Source organism: Grus americana, chromosome 2, assembly GCF_028858705.1.
Source record: "Grus americana isolate bGruAme1 chromosome 2, bGruAme1.mat, whole genome shotgun sequence".
In the NCBI taxonomy this organism is placed as follows: Eukaryota; Metazoa; Chordata; class Aves; order Gruiformes; family Gruidae; genus Grus; species Grus americana.
The window spans coordinates 120012734-120034345 of record NC_072853.1 but is presented as its reverse complement, the minus strand read 5'-3'; the positions used below and the strand labels follow the sequence as shown (position 1 = coordinate 120034345).

Here is a 21612-nt window from a genome sequence, read left to right as displayed (position 1 = left end):
GCTGTTCTTTATTCTTCCTGCTGGCTTTACCTTTCATGCAGATCTAAGTACAGTCTGAAGCTGTTCTTGTTGATTTCAAGAGAGGAAAAAAAAGTTGAGATCCAGCTGGGATAAATTTAGCCCTGTCTTTCTAAAGTACCTTCCCCTCAAAAGCTAAGTATGTATTTGAAATGCCTTTGAAAGATGCCTTCTCTCTTCCACCTATACATTCAGGTCACCTACACACTCAGTGTAGTACTGATACAGATGCACAAAAATGATATATGGTATTTCTATGTATCTTTGCACGTGGGCACAGTTATAAATGATAGTGTTTCCCTTGGGGATGAGTCAATCCATTCTGTAAGTAAAGCAGGGGGGGAGCACCAGCATTTTCATGCTGAACAAAAGAAACATTTTAGCCATATCTGGTTATGAATTTCTGGTATCAGAAATGGAAAGTCTTGAGAATATTCTTCACTTTAACCATTTATAGTTACTGAAAAGGAGGAGGTAAAAATTGTGTAACTAAGTCTCCTTAACTGTTTGGTCTATTCCATGAGCAGAATGTATGTTCACTACTTGTCTGTTACTTCCATGGTCATTTTGATATAATGAGCTTTTTTCCCCTGTCTCAACATCTAGATCCTGTGACTGTCCTCAGTCCTGTTTCTAGAGCCTCTGTCACAGCACTAGGTTTATGCCTGGCAGTGTTACAGAATCAGTTCTCTTGAGTTTGGGAAGCACCTTCATAAACGTCTAGGTGGAACAGTCCTTGAGTCAGTGCATTGCTTTGGAGTTGTAAATTTGCCTGACAGCAACATATTTACTCCTCATTTAATGAGCTGGTCTTCGAGCTGACTGCAGTGAAACTTTGTGCAGCAATATCTGTTGATAGCATCTACTCAGTTTTTGTTGATAGAAAAAAATATCTGAGCTGTAAAAGGACAGCCTGTCGGTTTTCTTTGGTTAGTGATTTGTTGGGTCAGCTAATTCTGAAACTGGGCTGTGTTTTGATTCTTGCTTTTGCACGTAGGACAGGAAAAGACTGTTACCTGTTTGGGACCTGTGATGGCAGCCATTCATTACTATTTCAGTTTACTAATGTAATAGATTAAAAATCCTTCTTATCTAAAGTATTGGGTAAATGCAACCTAAGAATCTAGCCCAAGTTCAATTAAAAAAAGTCTTGTGATCACTGTTAAAATCTCAAGTTCAAGCACTCTAGGGGGTCTGATGTAGAGAAAATGAAAAATACCTGGTTTATGTTTTACATAAAAATACCTGTTTTACAAAGACATCGACTAGAATGGAGGCTGTACAGGGCTCTGGCATCTTCTCTGACATCTCAAAAGTTTTGGCACAGCCAATCCCTCCCAGAGTTGGAATAGGAAAAGATCCTGTACTTAAAGGGAGGGAGACAGCTGACAATGCATGGCTTTTAATACAGGCTTGTAACTTCATCGTAGGATTTTTGGAAAGATTTACAGTTCAGATCCTGGTTTAAGCCCTACACCCATTTATTAGTTGCAAGGGCTGCGGTCCAGATATTTCTTTACAAGAAATGGATGGATGAGAATGTCAAGACAGTAATTCAGTGGCTAGTAATCCAAAATCCTGTAAGAAAAGTTTTACTTTTAACAGAAGAGCTATGCTGAGCTGTTACAGTAAATGGTATATGCGTTGTGATGATGGTAAGTTGTGGGGCCCAAACATGGAGGCAATAATAAGGTTGAGCCTTTGGTTCTTTCCAGGTGTTTTTCCGTATTTCCTTAGGTTTGCTTTGTGGCTGTGTTTTCCAAGTTATCACATTTGATCTATGTTTAGGCTAGTAGAAGGAGTAAGTGTGTGACATTCTTGTTGAAATTTCCTTTAACTTGATTCTTCGTTCACCACAAGAAAACTTGTTGCAGTTCATGCCCTGCGTAGAGAAGATAGTTTGAAATGGCTACCAGCCTGAGTGTTTGTGCATTAAGCTTTAGAGAAAGAAATAACAGCAGAGGCTTTTTCCGAACCTGAGATTAAGTAATAGCATAGGTTATGTGAAGCTTTAATATTGGATTTACTAAGCTATTTGAATACTGCATGAGAGAAATGGCAGTAAACAAACACCCTTCAAACCATAGCGTAAGTGGCAAGATAAAATCTCTTCTTCTAGAAGAATCAGTAACTGCACCTTAATATTAAAGGATTATTTTACAAACTACGCCACAGAAATCACAGTAAGCTAGGCTATAAACAGTTTAAACGAAGAAAAAAAAAACCCACCACTACTGGCATTGTCTATTGAACTTAGGGTAGCTATTTTTCACTGTGTTAATATGTACTAGCTGACTGTGTACTGCTTACAACATCATGTTCTTCCCGACTCCTCCATGGAGCTCGCCCACAGCCTGCCTTGACAGTTGCAGAGCAGTTGGCGCACCATGGCCGCTCTGTGTCCCTCTGGCCAGGGTCGTGGCCACCCGCCGGGCTCCCCATCTGCCTTCTGGAGGGACTGGCCTGTGCCTCTGCTTGGGGGCAGTGAGGCAGGCTGGAGGAACTGCTGGTGGGTTACGTTAAAATTTGGACTTCTAGCAAGTCGTGCCTTGGAAGCACATTTTTCAAGCTCCTGTCGCAGTAGTCCCTTAAAATTTTTAAGCTGTTCAGACGAACGTGTTCTTTCAGGGCTGTCTCAAACATGGCTGGCAACAGCAAGCCTAAGACTTTGCCTCAGTTTAGCCAGGGCTGCCAAAAACTCCTCTTCAGTGGAGCAGAACCTACCATGTTACCTTTAAGCATGTAAAATCTTTCTAGTAAGAGCTGATGGCACACTTTAGGTATAAATTTCCTGAGTTTATTTGACAAGGAATATAGGTAATATGGCACAATTTCAGAATTCCTCATGCGCTTGGCTCGAGTCGACGTAGTGCTTGCAGTAACCAGTGCCAGAACATAACTATTGGTGGCTAAAAATCACTGCTTCAGTTCTAGAGCAAGTGCTTTATCCTTGGAGTGCAAAAATAGCCTTTCATAAATGAAGCCAACACGTGCTGAGGAGTCCAAGTCTGCCAGGGTCTCTGATGGCTAACGTTTGCCAAGTGGTATCCAGCAGTGAGGAGAGTGGGACTGGTCAGTCAGTGCTGCTGTGTCTGTTCCATATGTCTCGATGCACAACACTTAGGATGCAATGAACTTGCCAAACTTCAGTGTTAGGGGAGAGCTCCGAGCAGAGGAGGGGGGAGACAGCTGTTCATGAGGCAGGGCTTCTCATGGCTGGTCAAGAACACAGTAGGGCTTGCCATAGTTAAAGGCTCTGGGTAGGGAGCTGTTATGAAAAACATTAGTAAGTTCATCCCCTGCTGCCACCTGGCCAATAAGAAGCATCAGTATTAAAACTGCCAGAGATGTATGCTCCATGAATGGTATTCCCTTATCCTGATGTAGTTTCTGAGGAAATAAATTTTGGTAGTAGGGAAATCCCCACGCGCTAGGGCCTTCCCTGTTAGACTCTGTAATTATACAGGTCAGTATTATCTGCCCCAAAAGTGAAACTTTAACATAACATCTTATCCCCTTTCTGTTTCACAGTAGTTGGAAATAAATGGGAAGAGGAGCAGTGGGAGCTGGGATTGCCTCTTCAGCCATGACTGCTCTCTTTTAGTTCTTTAATTTGTCCCTGATTGACAGGTCTCAAGAACGAAGAGGGAGTATGCCTTGAGGAGGGATGCAGCGGCTGAGGACACCTCTGACTGCTAGCTCCTGTGATTTTTTTCTCCTTTTTTTTTTTTTTCTTCCACCTGAATCCCTGGTTTGGTGGATGTTGGATCATTGCAGCAGCTCCCAGTAATGGTATTCTTGCACTGCTTCCCTTCCATGGCTATTTTCCCGTTCCTGGAAACACACTTTTCCTCTAAGCAGCATGCTAGATGGCTGTGTGACTTTCAGGGAGCAATCCAGGAAGGTACATACTTTCCTCCCTTCTCCCTGAGCATCTTCAGATTGGGATAAAGTGCTTTAGTAACTGTGGAGCTCAGAGCCTGAAAGAAGCTTCCAGTCAGATGCTGCATGAAATAGATGATGATAAATAAATGCAGAGTACATCCTTTCAGCTGTACTCACTTTTCGAAATGCAGGAATGTGGGTACCCAGACATTCGCAGGCTTTAAGAGGGTGTGAAGATGGTGCTAGGTACTTTAAGGCAGAGGAAATACTTGATCTGTGTAGCGTTTATCCCTTTGTGTTTGGCTTTAAAAAAAAAAAAACCCAAACAAATATTTTGAACATATTTGCAAATACGTCCTCGAAGCATGTATTTAATGCAGTCATGAAAATAATGTGGTAGAAGCTTTCTCTGTTTTTTGTTTCCTGTTTTGGATCTGTGGCATTTGTTTCAAAGCGGTTACCAAAACACATTTTCTAACTCTGTTTCTGGAATTCTATGGTCCCTCCACTTGCTGTAGACATCTTTTAAAATTATTATTATTATTTATTTATTGTCTAACAGCCTTCTCCATAAACTGAGAGGTGTAAACTGTATTTGATTTGGATGTTTGCATGCATCCATGCATTTAGACACTGCGCTTCCTATCACCCTCAAGCAAAAAGACTACTCATTTGCAAGTGAGCAGAAAAGAGGTCAGTAAATTGGCACTGTAGGTTTTGTATTACACAGTGTTGTCCTTCATTTACTCTTGTTTTATCTTTATGGTAGTATTACCAGGGTCTCGTATTCATCATGAAACTCCAGCAGGCTAGAAACCTGCTGTGCAGAATCCATTAGAGTTGTGGAGTTTGTGGGGTTTGGTTTGGTCATCCATGCCCGTTCCGTGTGTGTGTGTGTGTGTGTGTCCCAAATCATGATCAGGATAGTGTGCCTTTTTCATTTGGTAGTCTTTTTGGACACCAAGAAAGTCAAAATCACTGCACTAGCAGTTGGCCAAATGTTATCTTGTAATCTGTGGAGGCTAACTACATACTTAGACGCTATTTTGAGTGTTTTAAATGCTGCTGCTTAATTCCTTTCTCTCCCCTCACTTTTCACCTTCTCTTCCCCGCAAGCCTTGGTTTCTCAGGGTTGGAAAGCAACACCTTGTTGCAAGTTTGCCCTCCTTCCAAAAGGAAAACCTTTTATTAGGTAGTAGCTCTGTGCTTCTGCTGTGCTGCATGTTGAGTGCCAATAGGAGGTGGTTGACTGGAGGAGGCATTTCATTCTCTGCAGCATGTTGAAGTTTGTTTCCACTTGGATGTTGAAGAGGATGCATAAGAGATCATTTCTGCTTTGAAACCCTTCCCCATTGGCAGAGCAGTGTGTGAAGACATCTCTTTTAGCAGTGCCCAGCGGAAGCGCGATGGAAATTTTGAGATATAAAAGCTATTGGTGACCAGGTCGCTATTTCTTTGCTAGTAATAAGTCTGTTGTGGTAAGGCTGTGTTGTTACCCTGCCATGTTAAAGATTAAATGGCTGTTTCTGAAGGAATAGCTAAATTGACCTTTATCATTCTTTCTCCCAGCTGAGTGACATTATTCTGTCTGTGGGAGCACCGGCCTTTTATCAGCTTGGCTGTTAGGAAGGTTATACATTCACCTGAATTAGGATGGTGTAAGGTTGCTGTAGTCATAATCACTGGTGATTATTAGTGCGAGGTACAGAGTTAAAATGAGCTCCCTAATGACAATCTCAAATGTTATTTTATAGTAGCGAGTCAATGTTGTAACCAAGGGAACTATTTAGTGTACAGTTGCTTTGGAAAATAAACTGCTGGTGTCAGGGTTTCTGATAGACATTTTATTGCATGAGTTATGAACCTCTTATGTTTAAAAAAGTTGGGTTTATGGCAATGTTAATATTTTTTTAATTGCGAATAGTCTTCTGGATGTGACACCATCTGTCTTTATATGAAGCTTTTATGGAAATCTATTTAGCCCCTTTGTTTACTATAGCTGATGTTCTCTGCAAGGTACTTAATTTTTTTTTTCCTGTGGAATCCTGATTAGTCTGCTTTTGACTAATATAGCTTGTATTTTACAGATGCACTATATTTTTGCTTGTGCAGGGGTATAGTTATTTTTTATACCGTTGTGTAATTTTTGTCAAATTACTACTTAGACGCATGAACTCTTTACTGTTACCACTTTCAGACTTAATTATTTAGATAGTGTAATTATCTTTTGAATACTTCTGAATGGCATTCTTTGGAGTTCACTGGCACTACAGATGTCACTAAATATTGTAAATGTTTTTAGGATTTGATCCTCAAAAATAGAATTTGAGAAACAAGAAAATAAACAGAAACAAATTGTACTTCTTGCTGTAGTTTAAGCAGCTTTCTAATGCTTACGTGGAACCCTCCAACATTTCAACAGATACCTAGAGTACTGATGTGTCTGATATATTATTAATGTGGTGATCAACTGTATATTGATGTATATGGAGATTGTATATTTATAAATTGGGTAGTGTTGTTTCCTTAGGGTGACAATACACTTTTTTCTTCCTTTTTTTTTTTGTTACTTAAATCTTATTAGGCCTTATCTGTCTCCCCCCACCCTCCCGCCTCCACCTTAATGCATGCTAAAGCAACATTTGCCGATCTGTCAGACAGAGCTTTAACTGACATTGTCAAGGGTAAATCCCCTGAAGGACAATTTGCACTACAGCAGCCTGATAACCAATAGTCCATATGATCAACTCAACTACATCAACAATCCCTTTTTTCCCGAATTACAGGGTTTGGGGAGTAGGTGTAGCTGAAAATGGAAAGAATATAAGGGTAGAGCAGAAAGTGCTGCTGTTTCCTCTGATTATTGGTGGATTTTAAGAAAACTTGCAGACTTCTAGATAAGTCAGTGTAGCTTCTTAAAGTATTACCTATAGTGGTAAATTAAACTTCTGCATACTTTCTTCAGTTTAACAAAATTCCTGATTCCATCTTAGTGATTAATAATCTCATCCATTCTAAGTAAATCTTTGAGTGATACTGTGGCCACCATGGTGTGGTCTGGGTATTATAAGAATCATTTATTATTTTGCACACATTTTATTTACTTTGCTGTCTCATACCATAGAAGCCAGTTCTTATCAACTTAATATGGCATAGTATCTTTATGTCGAATGATGTTACTTAACATTATTGCAGTTGCTCATTCATGGAGTAATTTTATTACATGCAATACAATGACTAGGTGACACGATAAAATCCTAATTATGTAACTAAGAACAGCTGTTTTCACTTCATTATTTTTTTATAAACTCAAGACATTCCTCTTCAGAGAAGAAAGTTTTAACATTTTAACTGTTTGTTCTGCCACTGACAAAAGCAAATATTCGTTACAAAGGAGAAATGCTTGTATTCTCAGTTTAACTTGAAGCTTTGATTAGTTTTTTTGAGATTTTTTTAAGCTTTTGATATCCTTACCCAAAAGTTGACATGAGATGAAAACTTATGCAAACCTAAACTCTTTAAAAGATGTTTTCCCCCACTAGTATTGTCAATATGATTAATGTTTTGTTTTATTTCTTTGCAGTTTTATGTGCTGAAAGAGTGGGCCAGATGACTAAAACATACAATGACATAGATGCTGTTACACGTCTTCTTGAAGAGGCAAGTATTACATCTCTTTAAGGACCCATACACAGTATGAGAAAGTAGTACAGAAATTATATGGTACCACTACTAAAGACTTGGTAGACTGTCCTCGAATGAGGAGGAATAAGTGCTCTGAGTGTATGTACACATTATCTCGCTGGTAAGGTAAATATTCTTGTAAGTATAGGTCATTTGTTTACCTCAGTCATGTTAATTCATTACTTGTGCTTATTTTTCAGTTGAGGCCATTTAACTTCATTTAACTTGCTCTTGGCCAAATATTTGCCATAATGAAGAGAGGGTGTGGGGAAATCATCTTAAAATTACACATATTTTTACAGTACATGTAAAGTGAATAGTTTCATTAGTGATGGATTTATTCTCTTTTAAAATTAAAAAAAAAATTTAAAAGTTCACAAATAGTCGTGTGTTCATAATTATTATCTAAGATAATAGTTTTCCAGAGAAGTGCATAGACACAAAGTCAGAAAATATCTATTACTCCGTTTGTCTCCAAGCCTTTTCTTCTTTGCCTTTTGGTTGGCTGGTTGGGATTTTTTTTTACACCATTATTATGTAATTAACATTATTACTATAAACCTTGGCATTCAAGAAAGGGCAAAAAGCAGTTGTCAAGCTACAACGCTTATGTTCAGTAAATATAATGATAAATTGTTTGACTGAAATTAGGTGCTTTTCTGCAGTAAGCCTGAACAATGATTTTTCCAAATAATGTTTATGAAGAATTCTTTAGGTGAAAACTGTTACAATTGAATTAGTTCATGGCTGAGTGTAATTTAATCCTTCATATTTTCCTTGCTTATTGCAATAGCAATGTGAAAAATGAGGTCAGTCTAACCAAGATACATTGGGTGGTCTGTTCTAGTTCTGCAGGGAAGCAAGCCTGGGAATGGTCGCATCTCCCTCCTACGCTTGATACATCTGATCTCAGTACAAAGTCTTGCATTCTGTGCTTTCAGCTGAAGTCTTAAACAACTTTCTGTGAAATATCAGTTAAAATTGATGCTTTACCTAAAAGACTTGTCCTGGAATAATCCATTAGCCTGTAGTAGCAGTCTGTTGCTTGTTCGTATCTTGTTCCCTTTGTCTTGTTTGGCTGAGATTTACTTGCTTTTGTTTCCATGGCTCCTTCTAGTAATGATGCAGCATTCTGCCAAACTGTTTCTTCCCCTGAGTCCATGTAGCCAAATGTCTATAGATCCAGAAATCACACTCGGGGGAGCAGTGCTAGAAGGACTTGCTGAGCCAATGGTTTAAAGTTTCTGGTGTACTTCCCTATCTGGATGATAGCAAAGGAAAAATGGGGGAACATGTTATAGGTGAACCTTTAATAAAACAGATACTTTCAGTGAGCTCTTTTGTTTTATTTAGCCATCATTTCTGATTGAATCACTCTATTCCTAGGCAGATATGCGCTTACAGCTCCTTTCTCTGTTCTCCAAATAATTGTTATCACAAGAGATTATATCCATTTGCAGAAGTTAAGGTGTAACTCCTTCTGCTACCTTCACACACACAAGTGAAAAACAACCCCAAAAGCTACCTTTTGTCTGTCCTTCTTGTTGGCGAGCCTCAAATGAATTTATTACGAAGTTGGCAGGGTGAAAGGTGCAGCATGTTCGGACAGGGAGGGAGACAGGAAAGAGAAGATCTCAAAACAACATGCATGCAGATATTCTGAAAATCTGTACCTATTGCCTTGAAACTAAGCAAAGGGAGTGACACCAGGCCTGTCTGGGTACGTGGTAAGAATAGGAGCATATTCCTCTGTGAAACCTGCTTTCTCATACCTTTCTAATAATAGTGTAAATGTGTCTGGCGTCAGTACTTTGTTACATGTTGCTGTAATAAATCAGTTCCTTATCACTATGAGTAAGAGAACTGAATTGCTAAAAACTATGTAGGAAGTCTAGGCTCTAAAGAGCCTCAAAACACACTTACGTTCCGCAACTTTGAGGTTAGAAACCTTGCTGCTAGATAACTCTTCATTTGTAGAGTCAAAGCTGCAGCAATATATTTTTTTCCACTTTGTGTTTATGAAGAGAGCCAAATTACTGAACAGTAAATTGTCTCAATACGTAAGCCAATTGTTTTTTGGATAACTTTGTGGGACCTATTGTTCAGAAAGATTGTACATAAGATTATATAACGATTTTATGGCTAGATAATGCCAGTAGCTTTCAATGCAAATATAAGCCTGACCTTCAGCAACCATTTGGAAAATGTTATTTGTAGATACAGCAGTGATCAATAACCTGTCTTTTTATTTACTGATTATTATGTAACTTCCTTTTTTTTTTCCCCACTATGAAAGCCTCTTCATTCAAAGTCATTGACTTCATATCCATGTGATCAGTAGCTGTAGGTTTTGTAGGCTTTGTCATTAATGTATGCATGACATAAGGTAGCTTTTAGTCATAAAATCTGTGTGGTTGTTGAGGTGGTAAGTAATCCTCAAACAGTATTTTCAGTGGTGGGAGAAAAACTCTTCCTCAAATGGTGTTGAACTAGTGGGGAGTTAACCTTAGCACCTTTTTCCCACTATTTTAAAGATCTGGTAATTGAATAAGAAAATGATAAATAGAAATGCTTAATGAACAGTGCAAAGTCTTATGCAGTTTGTCATGCTCTCCCAGGTGGATTACAACCCCATGTCTCAGCTTTGCAGCAGCTGATAGATGTATAGGTACATGTTATCAACAGGATCAGCTTCTCGTTTTTATCGATACATGTGGTGAAGTGTCGAGATCAGTTATTTCCAATTCCATGCACATAGAGGAAGAACGGGGCAAGCATTGCGTGGGAGTAACCACTTAATGTAGATTTGGGCATCTGCAAAAAGGAAAGGGATATGACTTGTTTTTATACGAAAGCACTAATGGATGTATGTACACGAAGAAGATAGGAGCTGAATATTAATTGTGGTAGAATTGGCTTCTGCTGCTGCACAGCTTACTGCCTTTTATTTCAAGGTGGAGCAAGTGGAAACTGAAGAATGCTTTGAAATGCCAAAGTTCTTTGCTATTTTTACTGTGCTTCTTTAAAATTCTTTAAAATGTAACCTCTAAAGCTCTGTGATTGCATTCTGCAGATGGTGTAACAAGGTGATGGAGTAGTTTCCCTCAGTAGTTTCTCGAACAATGCTGTAATAGAGAACCAGATCTGGTTTCACTTACGTTGTTTTACATTAGACCTTGAAGCTGTGCTTTCATGTGTGTGGTTCAGTAACTTCGTGTGGGTCAGTCTTTTCTGAATAATGTGAGTGTAACGTAAGCAGGAATAGAAGAAGAAAACTAGCAAAAAAAACAAAACAAACCCTCACATAAGGAAGAAGTATTTTTTTTTATTGTTCAAGTACTTGTTCCTTCCCTTTCATAACAATTTTACCCTCCCTCTGAACCTTTGATAAATTAGCTTTCTTTTCTTAATGCTTTACAGAAAGAACGGGACTTAGAGTTAGCTGCTCGGATTGGCCAGTCGCTGTTAAAGAAGAATAAATCACTGACAGAAAGAAATGAGTTCCTGGAGGAGCAAGTAGAACACATCAGGGAAGAGGTGAGATTTTTACCCTCGACTGCGGTATCTGCAGTGATGGGGAAAATTTTCCTTCTAGCTTCACCTTGTCCGTACTTAATTTTCTTGGGCATCCTGTCCATAGCAGATCAATCTGTGCTGCAGCAGTTTGGTCAGCCATTTTTATAGCCTGTACACTTTTAGAAATGTGACTAAAAAAGTACTTTGACCTGTTGGCTCAAATCAGGTGATTTGGGGGAAAAAAAACCACCCTCAAGCCATTGAATTTCACTCTGCCCTAGATTTCATTTTCCTCTGAAACCAGCTGCTCTCTTAGTTTTGAGTCACTATACTTGCTGTTTTCTTCTACCTGTTTTGTCCTTGTTCCCCTGCTTTATGCATAATTCCCCTCTGTTTTGATTTATCTCGCTCATCACTCTCTTTTCCTACCTCCCTTTGTATGCAGCTCTTCTTGTTTCTCCCCTGAATCTTTCTCAGTCCTCACTTGTTTCTTCCTTGCCAACTAATGTTTAATTGCTTTTCCCCAAATGCTTCTCTATTCATACCTGAGTTGAATTTTGGCTCTTAGAACATAGCATTTTAATGCTGGGAGTGCTTCCCTTTGCTTCTCAAACTGAATGTGATTATAGTTATCACATAAAAGGTAAATCTTTCTTTGTATTTATGGAGATTTCGGGAGTGCATACTCACTGAGATCATGTGCATTCTGCCTTTTCCAAGCTGGGCCAACTTCATAGACTTGTGTTAAGCTTCCATTATTCAGGTGGGTCAGGATATATTTTAGTGATTGGTAATTTTTGTTCAATATGCTCTGTATGTATGAACTTGTCGATGTTAGGAAGCATTGGGTCATGTTGGGAAGCAAACGGTTATAGGCTGAGACTTGCTACATAGGCCGAGACTTGCTACCTTCTGTCTAGATTACTAAGATCTTACAGTTTTTTGTGATTTTGCTGTATCTCTTTCCAGGGAACCGTGGTGGAATCATAGAATGGTTTGGGTTGGAAGGGAACTTAAAGATCATTTAGTTCCAGCCCCCCTGCTGCGGGCAGGGACGCCCTCCACTAGAATCTGTTGAAGCATGGGTCGGTAGCCTGCTGCAGTACATAATTTGTCTGAGTTTGGCTGCAGAAATAATGTTTCAGGCGTTTGAGCACATTTAGAATATAGTATGATGGTGCATGTGTATTCTGAATTGGTGTGATACCTGAAACATGTGTCTTCCACATACCATTGAATTTTTAATCAAGTATTTATACGGTTGCTATTTCTTACTGTATTCCTCTGAGTGGGGAGTTGGATGCTAGAGGTACTGGCAGATTCTTGATGGACGTATCTTAGATGGAACTGTACAGGATGCTTTAAAAGAGCTCTTTGTACTGCAAGTGTCACTGAACTGCTGACTTACTGAGCTGGAGACAAATGTTTCTCCTATTCTGGGACAGTGACCTTGGTTTGTGAATCTCATCCATATGTAGAGAACAATGAACCACAGTGGATTAAAAGCTTTAAAAAAACCTGTTAGTAAAACTGCTCAGGGGTGTGAGGTGTTGAATTGTCTCCAAGATGGGTTGATGAATAAACCATGGATGGAGGGATCCCGGTTGTTTGATAAATGGTGGTAGAGCACACACATAGAAATAATGTCCTTTGGTGTGGCCTACCCTTTTTTGGCAAGGAAAACTAGTTCTGTTATGTCCCAGAGGAGTGGTGCTGTTTGCCCAAGTCCCGTCGTGTGGCAGACCAATTTATTTGTGCATTGGTTGATATGGCATTTTCTAGGCATGTGCATGCTGACTGGGCAGTGCAGTGCATTCATACCATACATCCAGCATGGAAGATTTGATTGAGGAAGGTGGGGGACAGGGTTGGGCTGCCTCTGCCAGGTCTATTTTTATGTAGAGGGACTCAGGGGTAGCATTAGGAAAAGGGCCACCAAAAATAAGCTTCTTACCAGGTGGCTTGATATGTTGGGCCATATGTTCTATCAACACCTATCTTTCATACTGTCATTTTGACTCCTTCAGAAATGGATGCTTTTGAGGCAGAGCTCATCAGGCTTTAAAGTCATGGCACTTTAGTATGTTGACAATCTTTCTTTAGTAGGCTTCAGATCTTCCATTAATGCTGAATTTTGATTATTTGAATAGAATGGTAACTAAGACAACTGTCTCTAAGGACAAGAAGGGATGAGAAGATAATTGAATTGGTACTTTTTAAATTCTGCAAAAACTGTCTAAAAATGCTTTGGGGGATCTGTGGTTTCTGTAATACAGAGAAGGTTTTTTTTCTGGTGTGTGGTATAATGTTAAGGTTTTCTTGCTATATTTGTCATGGCATGAATAATTTAGCTTTATGTCTCTCTGATCTACCAAACTTCCCATGACAAAACCTTCTGACCATCCCATTAAGTAGCTCAAGTTTTTCCTGTGCCTTTGTAACACGCCACGTTCATAGGTATGTGTGAAAGTAATATAGACCTGTGCAAAATACATTAGATTCTTGGGTTTGTCTTTTGAGTTTGTACTGTCAGGTGCTGCTTAGGTTTAGGAAGGGGCTGTGGTCATGTTCAATAAAAACTGGTGGAACTGAGACTTTTCCTGTAGCACACTAGAGAACAAAAGGTGAGTGCACTGAAGCAAGTACTTCAGTCTCAGTTTACTGTTCCAGAATTATATATGGATGAGGCTTTGGGCAACGTGGTCTAGTGGAGGGTGTCTCTGCCTGCAGCAGGGGGGTTGGAACTACATGATCTTTAAGGTCCCTTCCAACCCAAACCATTCTATGAAAGCAGAAGTGTTATATTGAGAAAACTTTCTTAATTGTAAATTGGTTTGGTTAGAGATGGTTGTCCACCTTTTCAGCAGCAGTAGTGTAGTTCCCAGGTACGGTGTGTCTACGGGCTGTTGTATTGCCACGTTCAGTAGGAATGCTGCAGCTCCAATCTCAAGACATGTCCCTTTTTGCTGAGATGCTGCTATCTACAATTTAATATTGTCTCCTTTGAAATTAGAGCTCGGTATCAAAGCAACGTAAACTGTCTCAATGTGAACTGTGTTTGAAATGGAGTAGGTTCATTAGGTTTTAGCTTCTCCTAATCTTTCTAAATTTCCCAGTTTATGCTTCTTTTGCCTCTTCAGATTTTGTCATATGTTTCTGAAGCTAAAAAGGCAGTGCTTCAAACGCAGTGTCAGTCCTCACGTAACACCACCTCAAACCTGTGGTAACATCTGAGTAACATACCCCTCTAGTCATGTTGTCCTAGTTCCAGGTCACATATCAGAGTTTGTGTTTTGATGATAGCTGGTTTTTAAAGTCTTTTACAGATTTGATTTTGTTCTCTGTAAAGTGAGAGGAAAGGAAAAGCTGAATTATAGTCTGGAATGGTGGTTTAAAAATGGAACATTGGTTTTGGTCTATTACAGTAGAAAGTAATGTTGGAAAGATTGAAATGCTTTTTGGCTTGGTACTTGCATGGATGTTATTTACATACGGTGTAACTGAATGTGTTCATTTTAAGTCAATAATTCCAACCTGTTAAGCATTTAGCTGCTGGCAGTCAGGGAAACAATCATCTGGACTCTTTAAATAGTTGTTCATGATTCAGTAAGGATTGTTCCTGCAAGCTAGGTCCCATGTCTCTGAACTGTTGTGCTCTATGTGGGGATCCTTTTATCTTCTAACTTAAATTATTTCTGAGATAGGTGCAGCTATTTCATGACATTGTTCTGAAGCTGAGTGATGCTTTTAGGGCAATGAAGTGAATTGAAAGCCTGAACAGATTAAGTTTTTGGAACCAAGCATGGTCATAGCTCATGGGCCTTGTCCCTTGTAGGCAATAGGGACTGCAGGACAAGGGCTCAGTCCCTATTGCTTGGTAATGATACGTTGTGCAGGGGTGGTGTGGTAGTGATGCTCCGAAGGGTACGCTTTGCAGGGGCTTCTGAAAACATAGAAGAGGTCCCTTTATGTTCGTAAAACAAATCCTGTGTTTTGCAATGTAAAAACATGGACTGGGTCTGGCTGGGTTGGAGTTAATATTCTTTATGGCAGCCTGTATGGTGCTATGTTTTGGATTTGTGACTAAAATGATGTTGATAACAACCAGTGTTCTGGCTGTTGCCAAGCAGTGCTTGCACAGCATCGAGGTGCTCTCTTACTCCACTCTGCCCTCCATCTGCACAAGATGTTGGGAGGGGGCACAGTTGGGATAGCTGACCTGGACCAACCAAAGGGATATTCTATGCCTCATGTTATGCTCAACAATAAAAGCTCAGGGAAGGGAGGAAGAAGCTGAGACGTTCATGGTTATGGTGTTTGTCTTCACAAGTATCCATTATGTGTGCTTAGGTCCTGCTTTCCACAAAGTGGCTGAACATCTGCCTCCCAATAGAAAATAGTGAATAAATTCCTTATTTTGCTTTGCTTTCACAAGCAACTTTACTTATTAAATGATCTTTATCTCAGCTCATGAGTTTTTCTGGCTTTTGTGCTTCTGATTCCCTCTTCCATCCTGGGGGGGTCGTGGGTGCAGAGTGTGTGCTCAGCTTTTAGGTGCTTAGTTGCTGGCCAAGGTCAACACACCACAAAATGCTACGCCAAAGGGAAATGTTGCTGGAAGTTACTGCAGTGAGGGTTTTTTCTCCAGATTTCACTGCATGGTTGAGGTTAGAAGTGAGGTCTGGAGATCATCTTGTCTGAACCCCACTGCTCAAGCAGGGCCACCTACAGCCAGTTGCCGAGGACCATGTCCAGACAGTGTTTGAATGTCTCCAAAGATGGACACTCCACAACCTCTCTGGGTAGCCTGTGCCAGTGCTCGGTCACCCTCACAATAAAAAAGTTGTTCCTGATGTTCAGGAGGAACCTCCTGTGTTTCAGCATGTGTCCATTCCTTCTGGTCCTGTTTCCATAAAAGGTCACCCTTTCTGGCTGTTCGCCCTCCTTTGGAGAATTGGAATGCTTGGAAATGACAGTAAAAATAGTATCTTGTCTTTTTAATTCATAGAGGAAAAAAGTGTAGCAAAAGCTGGAGATGATCTAGTGCCTGCCCACTGTCAGTATCTGAATCCTTACTACTTAGAGGCTGAACCATAATGTGCTGGAGGGAATTAAATTGTTATTTTTGGCTCAGCTTTTTAGCTCTTCCTGGAGTGGGGAAAGTGAACTTCCAAAATGAATACGTGGATTTTGTTTCATGTTTTTCTGAAATGTGGTTTATTGGGTTCCCCCGCCTCCCCCTTGCATTTTCGAACCAATGTCCAAGGAGGACTTGGTGCCTTGGCACATCTGATTACAAAGAATAGCCTTAGTAAAGTAAATGACCTTGTTTGCTTAAAGTTCTGCACACTTCAAGTGCTTTATTGCATTGAGTCTGCTTTTTGTTGGATGAAAATGCAACTTAAATCTATTTTATTGATATTCTCTGGTTTTTTCCCCCCAGTAATAACTACAAGTATAAATGTGCCTACAATACAAAAAGAAGTCTAATAAAAACAAATGTGCTCTGCAATTTCTGCATTGGGCAGTGAAAACTGAGAACCAAGTCTTGCAGTGCAAGTGGAAGGGAACAGATCCGTCTGATCAGCTACGCTATAACTATTTTTTTTGAGAAACACAATATGAAGTAACCAAGGTTAAGTTTGCGGAGCTCACGATTGCAGGGTATCTTAACCACCCAATTTTGATGTTTTGTTCCTTTTTCATAGATACGTACTAAGTATGGGACTCCCACATACTACTTTATTAGACTCATGTTTCAGAGTCATCAGAAGCCCAAATTACACCCAGAAACTGACTGCAGCCTCCACTGTCGCAGCAACCTCAGAATGGCAACTTGCCACGGTGGGGTGGTGTTCTGCAGCTCAATAGGCAACTGAGTCCCAAATGTAACCTTACTACACAACCACTTTAGTAATTTTATCTAAAGTCTCTTGGAGAGGAAGAAATGTCTGTATTGGAGGTCTGCATCCAAGTCAGACGATGACAGTCATCACATAAAATGGATAACAAAGTGATGGTGGGCTTGATTGTGCCACATTAATTTCTTGCATACCATTGTAATATATCTATTTCTGTGGATGCGAATCGAGACTAATGCAATAGTGAATCAGGATTGCTCATCTTAAAGAAGGTGAAACATGTCTAATAGCAGTGGATAACTGCATTTTTGAACTTCTAAAAAAGAACATTTAATGTCTAATTTAAAAGGTTACCCTTTTCATTCTTTCTAAGAAATAAAGGACCTGGTTCTGGTCTCTTCCAGTCTTGGCCTCTTGATTTAGTCTGAAGATGATGCTTGAAGGATGAATAACTAATTTATAGTGGGTTTACTTAAGAATGTGCCTAAAAAAGTGACTTAGTGATCTGCAAGCTCTTTCTTTGTGCAGGTTTCTCAGTTGCGGCATGAGCTTTCCATGAAAGATGAGCTGCTCCAGTTCTATACCAGTGCTGCTGAAGAAAGTGAGCCGGAGTCCATCTGTTCCACCCCGTAAGTTACTGATCTACAACATTGAACCTTTATCTGCTACAAAGCAGGGGTAGTTTGGACAATCGGATAGCTTTGAAAAGTAGTAAAACGATCCCTGTATTGATTGAAACTATAAATGGGACTCTGAACTTGGTGCATGGCACCAGCTGGAAGGATTTGCGTTGGACCAGCTGGCTATAGTGGTACCAACAAGAGTCGGGAGGGGAAAGTACGTAAGGGAGGTGGCTAATGCAGCGTGGTAACTTTCACAGGAACTAGGTCTCTGTAGTGGAGAGGCAGATGTAGGTCCAGCTTATGGTACCCCACTAGACCACATACCTTTGCACGCTGTGCTAGAGCGTGCTACGTGTGTGACCTTTGTGCTTGAAGGACCTGAGGGCGCTGTGAAAAATTCTAAGCAGAGGGAAGGAAATAAAGCATGGCTTATAGTGTGGGTTCCAGGCAATTAGCTGGCTGAACAGCATCGCAGGCTCTGAGGGGCTGTCTGCCCTTGCTTCCAAAGTTATTGCTGCATTCTGGTGAAGCATGTGCGGCATTAACCAGGAAGCTATTGGGTTGCTCCCTGTAGTAATGTGGTTTCCTTTCTCATAGCCTTGGCTGAATAACTAATTTTCCATAGGAAGTGTGGGGAATAATAAATAAATAAAGTTCTCTCTTAAAAATCACTGCAAATACAATGCTGCCCATGCTACTAGCATGAACAAAGCTGTATCTCATATGGCTCTGACTGTGAGATTGGCCATAATACAGGTAAAAATGAGTTAAACGTGTTGTTTTCGTTACAAGGCTGAAGAGGAATGAATCTTTCTCCTCTGTCCAGAACTACTTTCATTTGGATTCTCTTCAAAAGAAACTCAAGGACCTTGAAGAGGAGAATGTTGTGCTTAGATCTGAGGTGAAATTACTCCCTTTGTGTTTTGATTAATACAGTTGTTCATTTAAATGCCAGAATACAGGTATTGAGAAGTGGGTATTAAAAGTTGAGGGAATCTAATGAAGAGTATATAATTCCACATGTGACACAGATCTCTTTGTAGTTGTTTAATCACCATCCTTTATACTTCTAAATGAAGGGAAGGCTGGAACATGGAAGCTACATGCAAAGCAGTTTCCTTGCCAAAAGAATGCGCAGGAACACGGGCAGGTTTTTGAGTACAGCACTGCTCTTTGAAACAGAGCTTAAAGGGCTGACATGGTAGAAATGGGTGACGTTAGCTGCAGACCTGAAGTTTGCAGGCTGACACGGTATCTCTGGTCCAAATTCAGTGTTTGTTAAACAAACAAAAAAAAAATTGCTAGTCTAAATTTGCATTAAATGTCTTCAATTTGTGTTTCAAGTGAGGCTGTTAATATTTTAAGTTGAATGTATTTTTCTTGCCTTTTCTTTCTGACAATATTCCATTTTTTTCACAGACTACACCATTTTAAAAATTTTATTTACTGTTCCCTATCAAAAATAACACTTCAGAATTGAATATTCTATGACTACTTTTTAATTAATTTTCAGTGCAACTTTTAACTTCTGGGTGCTGTTACCATTTTGCAAACATGTAACAGAGTATAGCAGAAGAAATACTTTCAAACTAAGAATGAATGTGTGAAAACAGAGTATCATTACCATTTCCTGCTGCAAATGCAGAGCCCATTGCAAAAATAGCTAGCGTCACATCTTTGGACAAGACACCATGTAATGGGGAGTGCTGTACACTTCATTGAGGAGTCATGCAAGGAAGATGAGGAATAGATGGTTTCAGAGTGATGAAGGTAGGGTTAGAGCTGAGAGGGCGGCTGCATCCGGACCTGATAGGAGAACCCCACGTAGCACTGACTTCCCTTCCAGGGAGATACGGTCTGCACCAGCGAGAGACAGGATGGAGCCAAATCTGAAACCTCTGAGCTACGCATCTCTCCACAGATGCCATCTGTGGGTGTCTGTGCATGCCCCCAGCACTGGGAATAGATTACAGACCCACCGAGGTGGTGCCAGGCAAGACCCAGCTGGGTATAGCCACGTGCCTCTTGACGCTTGTAGAATCATAGCAGAAAACACAAAGCAGGGAAGGAGGTAGCGCTGAGGTTTTATGTGAGATATATGGTTACAGTGCCAGGACTTTTCAAATACTTGAATGTTTACTTCAGTTACTTAAACTGAGCATTTAGTTAGTTTGTGAGGATACCTAGCTTCGTTCAGGTGATCAGATCAATCTCTGCATGCTAGTTGTGGTTTAACCCCAGCCAGCAACCAAGCACCACGCAGCCACTCAGCGTGCACACGCACACTCTCCCCTCCCTGCAATCCCACAGCAGGGGGGTGTGGGGGAATCAGGAAGGAGGGGGGAAGAAACCCATTACAACTTGTGGGTTGAAATAAAGACAGTTTAATAAGACAGCAAAGGAAAAGAAAATAGTAATAATAGATTATTTTTTTTTTTGGTATGTTCAGGGCTTTTTTTTACTTTAAGTACAAAATACGCAGGTGACATCTAGTGGAGATATGGTGATAATGATGCAAGTTTCTCCATGCAGTAATGTCTCTGCTGAATGTTCACCTGCCCCCTTTTTCCGGAACATGAGGGAGGGCAGCCAAAAACTGTAATTGCTCACTGTCTTCCTGGAGGAGTGATTAGAAAAGCTTGTCTTTCTGAAGCAGATGGAAATGCAGCAACAGACTGGCAAAGAACAAATGTGCTAATGTAGCATATTTGATATGAATTTCTTGAATAGGCCTGTCAGCTGAAGACTGAAACAATTACTTACGAAGAGAAAGAACAACAGCTTGTCAATGACTGTGTAAAAGAGCTAAGTATGTCCTTATTTCTTTTCCCTTCACATTCAAGAATGTTCAGTTTAAAAAAAAAAAACCCGAGATCAGTCAGTCATGTTTTTCTGTGGAACTTATTTTCCTTATATAAATGGTTGAGGAGAAAATTTCTGGCTGAAATTTCTCAGCAGAAAATTCTAACTGTAAGCTAAATCTTTTTCAGTTGCAAAACAGTTTTGCATAGAAAGTGTTACTGTTAAGGGAAAATACAGGCTCCTTTGCTGCATGAGCATTTTGTGTCTTTCTGGTTTTAGTATCCTACTGCTGTTTTTCAAAATACCTTGCTCTGTGTTGGAGAAGGATTCTGCTGAGTCAAGTGATGCTCTGAAAGAACATCCTTCTGTTTACTTTTCTGCTTTTGGGTTTGTAATGTTAATTGTAATCACTTATCTTAAAGGGGATGCAAACATCCAGATTGCCAATATCTCCGAAGAGTTAGCAAAGAAAACTGAAGATGCTGCTCGGCAGCAGGAAGAAATCACCCATCTTCTCTCTCAGATAGTCGATCTGCAGAAAAAGGCAAAAGCTGTAAGGAATCCAGTTGCAAGACTACTGTTGTGGTTTGCTACTGTTGTAGCTGGAAGACAAGTGACAACCTTCCTATACTAGAGCCTAAAAGAAATTTTCCACCTTCCTTATTTGAGTGACCTTGTTTGATGTTTAATATCTAACATACTTGACTAGAAAGCGTCAATTTACTTAGAATGCATATATGATATATCAAATACATAGTTACATTTATTTTAAAAATTACGTGTGAAATTCTGCACTAAATGACTTTGGTAAGACAAGAATGTCAGTACAAGTATTTGAGCACAGACTTATTTTCTTCAGGGTTTTGGGGGTTGATTTAGCAGGGCACAGACTGCTAGGTGTTCTTGTGTTAACATTTTAGTGTGTTTAAGTGTTTTTTAAATATTTTTCAACTAACATGTGGACTAATACAGCTGCAGAGAGGGTCTTGAGAAAAGTTAAAAGTTTTACTACTTACCTGTAGTATAGGATACACACATCGTCACAGTATTCTAATTTATGGCATATTTTAGTGTGCAGTTGAAAATGAGGAACTTGTCCAGCATTTGGGAGCAGCTAAAGATGCCCAGAGACAGCTCACAGCAGAGGTGAGTACATCAGTTAGTATTACAATAATTTAGTAGTAGGGCAATGACTGTTCACTTTACCAGGGGGTTTATAGTCT

General features: G+C 39.9%; 1 protein-coding gene across 11 annotated transcripts in view; it reads left to right on the top strand.

Annotated features, from left to right (window-relative positions):
* Positions 1 to 21612, top strand: part of TRAK1 (trafficking kinesin protein 1) — a 130333-nt gene that overhangs the window by 88954 nt on the left and 19767 nt on the right. For all 11 annotated transcript variants that reach the window (XM_054815652.1, XM_054815653.1, XM_054815659.1 and 8 more), the window contains 7 exons: positions 7487 to 7563; positions 11008 to 11124; positions 17493 to 17593; positions 18380 to 18488; positions 20318 to 20396; positions 20812 to 20942; positions 21461 to 21535. In XM_054815652.1, coding sequence (XP_054671627.1) covers positions 7487 to 7563; positions 11008 to 11124; positions 17493 to 17593; positions 18380 to 18488; positions 20318 to 20396; positions 20812 to 20942; positions 21461 to 21535 — 689 coding nt within the window. The remainder of the gene's footprint in view (positions 1 to 7486; positions 7564 to 11007; positions 11125 to 17492; positions 17594 to 18379; positions 18489 to 20317; positions 20397 to 20811; positions 20943 to 21460; positions 21536 to 21612) is intronic.